Genomic DNA, 6102 nt, shown 5'->3' with positions numbered 1-6102 from the left:
ATTAGTAGGGTTTACAATCCAGACCCCGTAAGGCAATCACACAGAGAGTATTCAGAATAATACGTGAAAACACGGGTTAGGAAAACCCCCCACTAAAGTTTAGTAAAGCTGTTAATTTGACTATGATTTAATCGTGGGTGTAGATGAAAGATTTACATGAAAAGTATTCTTTATGCGTTTATTGTGGAAGGCGGAGCACTCAACAACAGTCATAACGGGAAACATACTGCAAATATTTGTACACTTTTACACAGTCTAAGAAACCTTCTAGTGCGTTGTAAGTCATTAGTAAAAGAGTTAAATGCATTCTTATCCATAAAAAAAGTTTTAAAACTTGCGTCCACGGGATGCCGCAATAAAAGGGTTAATCCTGGACGCGGCCAGGCGAATTCTGGGAGGTGTAGGAAGTGATTTCTTAGGGAAAGGTAGTTTTCATGCATTTTCAACATGGCTGAAAGCATGAAGGTAATGTAGTGGGCTTTTTTCCCTCCCCAAAACTGTAGTTTATTGATAAGCGCTGTCGAAAGTACAGAATATAAACTCGCATGTTGCGCATAGAGGTGTATTACGAGTTAACACTTCAAATGAATGTAAGTTATTTGCGGTGCGTTTTTGTCTGTGATTGATAACTGTGATGCTAAATTGCCTATCGGTCTCGGCATTCGCTCGTGGTCGCTCTGATTTTATGTCAGCCCTCCGGTTTCTTTATCTGTTGTGTCATCCGTACAGTCCGGAACCTCTAAAAACAGTTACTCGAGTTATTTTCGCAGGTTTCATTTTTCCCCCACGATGAATGTGATGGAGGCGAATTACCACTGTGAGCTATTTACTCCCTGCCTGGCTTTCTAGGGGGATTTTAAGGTCTATTTCTTAAAACCTAGTTTAAGAGGGGAAATACTTTAATATTCGCAGTGGTTTGGAGAAAACGCGTGACGATGCCAAAAGAAGGAATCAGTCCCTTAGCAGTTCAGCCTTGCAGAGAATTAAAATACTGAGTGTCTGATCGGAGCCCTGTCCGTCTTGAGTCATCGTCGAGGGTAAGCTTTAAAACTGAGATGAGCACGGCTCTTCCCTTGAGCTAAGAAAAGCCACACACGAGTGCAGAGGAAGCCACACTCCCCCCAGCTGTGGCAGTGCGGGGCTTAAACAGGATGTTTGGTCTTCTCTGGCAGGGCCATGGGCATCCTGAGGTCCAGCCCAAACACCATGGCTAGGGCCAGCGCCTTCCGATCCTACCAGCTGCTGCTGCTGCTAGCAGCGGCGCTCGCCGTCGTGGCTTTTTACTACTTCGGAGCGGAGCGTCAGAGCTTCTCCAGCACGACCAGGCGCCTCAAGGAGACCCAGGCGAGCCTCAACGCCAACAGGAACGATGCGGACTTGTCCTCGGACACCCGGGCCGGGCACCCCGACCTGTACTACCACGCGCTGATGATGTTCACTAAAGTGGACCGAAACCGGGGGCTGCAGGAGAAGTTCCGGGTCGCCCTGAGGTCCATGGCCGCGCACGGCGGCTTCGCGGACGGGGAGGTGTTGGTCCTCCACTTTGTGAGCGACGCGCCGAGCAGAGAGCTGGGTGAGAGGATGCTTCCAGAGCTGCTTCGGGATGCCACCTTCCGGTATGAGGTAGGTCGGGAGAGGCTGTTTGTCTGTTGGCTTGTTTTCACAGTTTCGTGCGGGTAAGTGTCATGTCTGCTGGGAACACGTCAGCTGAGAAGTAGGGTTTGTATCTTGTATCTGTTGCTCTCTGGTCTGCCAGTGCAGGCGAAGGGTTTCACTTGACGACCATGCATTTTCTAACCCCGAGACTGTCCCGGCAGTCAGCGGGCGCAAGGCAGGATACACCCTGGATGAGGATGCCGGTCTGTCGCAGGGGCACACAGAGACACACACACACACACTCACACTCACATCAGAGCCCAATTTCCCTGAAGCCAGTTAAGCTACCGGGATATCCTTGGCTTGTGGGAGGGAACCCCATGCAAACGCAGGGAGAAGATACAACCTCCATGCAGACAGCACCCCAGGAATTAACCCAGGCCCCTGGTGCTGTGAGACAGCAGTGCAGGCCACTGCACCAGCATGCCGCCTGCATCTGTACACCTACGTACTGTGTACTAGCTGAAACATGGAGATCATGGCATAGTTTGTGTCGATATTAATATTAAGATTGATTAAAATATTAAATCAATATTAAGATTCCCAACAGCTTAGGTGTATGGTGAGATTGCTCGAGTGAAGTGGATTAGTTTTTGTCAAATTCAATTTGATGAGATATGTTTCTTATATTTCCTGGTGAGTGCCGTATACATAATGTAATGTTAACATTTGTTTCTCAAAACATGCTTTAAAATGCAACTTGTCCCTCTGTAGATGCCTGTGTCTACAGCACGGAGCCAAAGAGGTCTTGGAGAAATCTTATCTTTCAAAGTTAGTGTTATTTCCCACAAATACTGGTGTTTGTTTAGTGTTGGTTATTCACCAGGTGGCAGCACAGACTCAATAAAATGTAATTTTACATAATATAAAGGAATCGCAGAAATGGCTTTATGGTGCGGTGTGGGAGAACTCAAGCATGACTGATTGGAAAGTTTGTCAAATGCTGTAATTTTTATTTGTTCTTTGTTGATGTTTTATTTCAGAATCGTAAGAAAATGGAAATTTCATTTTTACGTTCCAATTGATCAGTATTGGATAACAGAACCTAAAATATCAGAAATATTTTATGAATTTCTCTAGGTGGATTAATGTATTTCCCTTTGGTGTCAAATGATATTGGGTTTGAATGGATTTGTAAAGTGCAAAATTGACACAACATATGCCAAACACTGATGTAGCCCTACACTCTTTAATATCGGGGGTAAAGAGTTGGTGCTTTATTCATTTTCTTTTTCGTGTTTTTAAACATCAGTAGTATTTTCATGGCTTACTCCAGCCCCTGAGATGGCTGATAATTTTTGCTCACAATTTGCTTTCTTGCAACTGGAAGAAAATTGGCAGCAACTTGGAAAGATCATTTGATGTGAGGTATTTACAGGTATATATACACGAGAATGTTTGAGCAACCTTTGTAACTTTTCATTTTTGTGGGTGGGCTTGTGCCTGGAAAGATGGGGGGTGGGGGGGGAATAAAAATTAAGCTATGGGGGGAAAAAAAAGAAAACGCAAAGTGATAGCTCTTGAAAAATATGCTGCATATGAAAGAATGAAGTCCAGATAGCATTATGCAAAAAAAAAACAGATGTTCCGTTTCTCTAAGGGTAGAAGAAGCCAGTGCTGGTCAAAAGTCAAAAGGAGTCAAGGAAGAGCTTTTATGAAAATCAGTGTGATTCCAGAGGTGAAATCACACTGACACTGTACATCACCAGTGAGGTAAAGGGATGGGGCAAGTTGTTTTGCAGACCAGCTTTTGCTAGTTGTAACATTAACATTTAATGTGAGAATGGGTCCCACGTTCTGATAATGCTGTTTTAGGGCTTAGTGGCCAGTAAGGCCTTCAAGATGTTATCTAAATCAATTAATGAAAGCAATTCTTTTTTTTTTAATTTTGTCTCAACCTTGAAAGCCAATCTGATGAGTTTGTCAGTGTTGTACTATATCTGTAAGGTGGAATATTTATTTTTAATTGATCTACCCATGGTTGATATTGATTTATATTTAATTGATCTTAAAAAGGGTAGGTTCTTCCTTTTCAGCCTTACTTGCTAGTGAAATATTGAAATTTAGCCTATCCTCCTTTACGCTATAGAATGTTCTAGCTACGTGTGCATATTCATGACTTGATCCCCAAAAATTCTGTTTAGCCCACATTTTCTTTTAATATTAAGCTTAGTAAGAACAGGATTTTCTGCCTATGTCTTTAAAGACATACAGAATTTGTGTTTTTCTTAATGTTCTCAAAACCTTAAAACTGATTATGCAAAATAGATTTCTTTCAGAGGCTGTGGTTCACTCTGCTGCAACTTCAGAATTAATCTCTAGTTTGACAGTTCATCCACAAGGGGCCACTGTTGGTCTTTGTTGTAGTATCCTTCTTAGCACTGAAAAATGCAAAACATTGTTAAAATAGACCCTGAATTTTAAAGGTTGAATGTGTTGTTTTATAAACGGTCTTTGCAGATTTGCATCCTCAGGGCACGATGAGACCACACCTTTAGCTGTTTTTCTAAACTTTGCAGGCATGTAGAGAATGTTCTTTGTGAGAGGTGTATGGGTGGTGAAAGAAAGGAATGGTTGTGATTCTTAAAAATCTCAGCAGTCATTTAACTTTAGTCTATTAAATGATAAAGTGGTCTAAGAAAAAAATGTGCAACAACTAGTTCGACTTGTTTCTCATCTCACAGCTGCTGAATCAGAATTATGTCTTGCAAGCTTTCTGTTGTCAGTTCTCATGTACAGTATGCTACTTTAACCTGAGTCTTTATTATGAGATTTCATAATGAGGGTGTAACACTATTTAAATGGCAAAGTCTCATTTTACTCATGTAGACAATAAACAAGCAGTGACTAATGCAGAAATATGCAGTGTGCTTCAAATTCAAGTAAGACAGTTAACCCTCTGTTTGTACTTGGATAGTAGCTATCCAAAGGGCAGTGCAGTGGCTCTGCGGCTAAGGATCTGTGCCTGCAGCTGGAAGGTTGCTGGTTTATATCCGGCTGCCGGCAGAGGAATCCTACTCCATTGGGCCCTTGAGCAAGGCCCTTAACCCCAAACTGCTCCAGAGGCGCCATATAAATGGCTGACCCTGTGCTCTGACCCCAAGCTTCTTTCCCCGTCCATGTCTCTCATGGAGAGCAAGTTGGAGTATGTGAAAAGACAAGTTTCTAATCCAGGAAATCCAGTTCGGGAGAGCTGGTATGCTAGTGTGCATGTTGGCTGTCATTACAGCTTGGCTCTTAATGTCCTAAACTTGTTCTTTATTTTCTTAACTGGACCGATTTTAAGAACTGCTGAAACCCAGAAAACCTGCAGACGCGATGGCCCCACAGGACCAGAATTGGAGATTCCTAAGTTACTATGATGCATGGTATGGCATTGGTTTGTTTTCTGAGAGCAGTGCACCATATCTCTGCTGGTAAGAGTAGAGAGTGAGCCCATCCATCCATTTTCTCACTGCGTCATCAGATTCAGGGTCAGGGGGAAGCCGGAGCCTATCCCAGCAAGCATCACCGGCGCAAGGCAGGACGCACCATGGATGGGACACCAGTCTACCACTGGGCGCGCACACACAGACACACACCAGGACCACCTTTTCCAGAAGCCAGTTAGCCTGCCACTGATTGAGGTGGACTGTGCACCCACCAAAACTCCATGCGACACCTGTGTTCACACTGACAGCACTCCAGGTCTGGAATCGAGCCCAAAGTCCCAGTGCTGTGAGGCAGCAGTGGGAACCGCTGTGCCACCTGAAAGTGTGAGTTAAAACGAAATCAAATGATTCTGTCGACTATCGCATTTGATTCAATGGCAAAGAAAGACTTTTAAGTTGAAGGACCTCTCAGGGTTTTCAGTCAGACCCAAGCTCAGGTTCCCTAGGCCTTGGTTTGACTTATCCAGATTAATCCAGAGTCTGTGCTGAGCCAGATTACTTGAGAATCCAACCCCTTCCCCCACCTTGCTGTTGACAGATGCCCAGGAGCACAATGAGTCCTGACGGTTGATCTGCCTCCGTAATCCACTTTTCATGAGCTCAGCCATGTGACGGAGAAAAACAGATATTGTCGGGGTGTTTAAGAAATATCACGGTTACAGCCTTTTTTTTCCTGTCTGGAGAAGCATCAGTATAAAGGTGGTGATGGTAAAACAATAGAAGCAAAGACAAGAACAAGAAATAAAAAAGTGCAGTTGAAGACGGATGCAATCTGAGGTGTTAAAGGAGCTGCAGGTGCTGTAATCATTGAATAGTGAGGGTTTCTCCATTCTTACTGTAATCCTGATAGTTTGAGAGACCCTTCCATCCATTTTCAATTACTGCTGAATCCAGTACAAGGTTGTGGCGAGTCAGAGACCAGCCAGACAGACAGTGGACGCAGTGGATCCTCTAGACAGTCAGGAGTTTGTGGTTTCTAGCTGACCCCTTTTGGTGAAACGTCATTTGGGCTGCC

General features: G+C 43.9%; 1 protein-coding gene across 3 annotated transcripts in view; it reads left to right on the top strand.

Annotated features, from left to right (window-relative positions):
- The first annotated feature begins 401 nt into the window (after nt 1-401).
- xxylt1 (xyloside xylosyltransferase 1) overlaps nt 402-6102 on the top strand; it is a 50372-nt gene continuing 44671 nt past the window's right edge. Inside the window, exons 1-2 of one of the 3 annotated variants that reach the window (XM_088616755.1) lie at nt 402-465; nt 1173-1623. In XM_088616755.1, coding sequence (XP_088472881.1) covers nt 1177-1623 — 447 coding nt within the window. In that variant the 5' untranslated portion in view covers nt 402-465; nt 1173-1176. The other 2 variants (XM_088616747.1, XM_088616765.1) reach the window with 2 other exon arrangements.

The sequence above is a fragment of the Lepisosteus platostomus genome, chromosome 2 (genome assembly GCF_059453375.1).
Source record: "Lepisosteus platostomus isolate fLepPlt1 chromosome 2, fLepPlt1.hap1, whole genome shotgun sequence".
NCBI classification, from domain to species: domain Eukaryota; kingdom Metazoa; phylum Chordata; class Actinopteri; order Semionotiformes; family Lepisosteidae; genus Lepisosteus; species Lepisosteus platostomus.
This window is presented reverse-complemented; position numbering and strand designations above follow the sequence as displayed.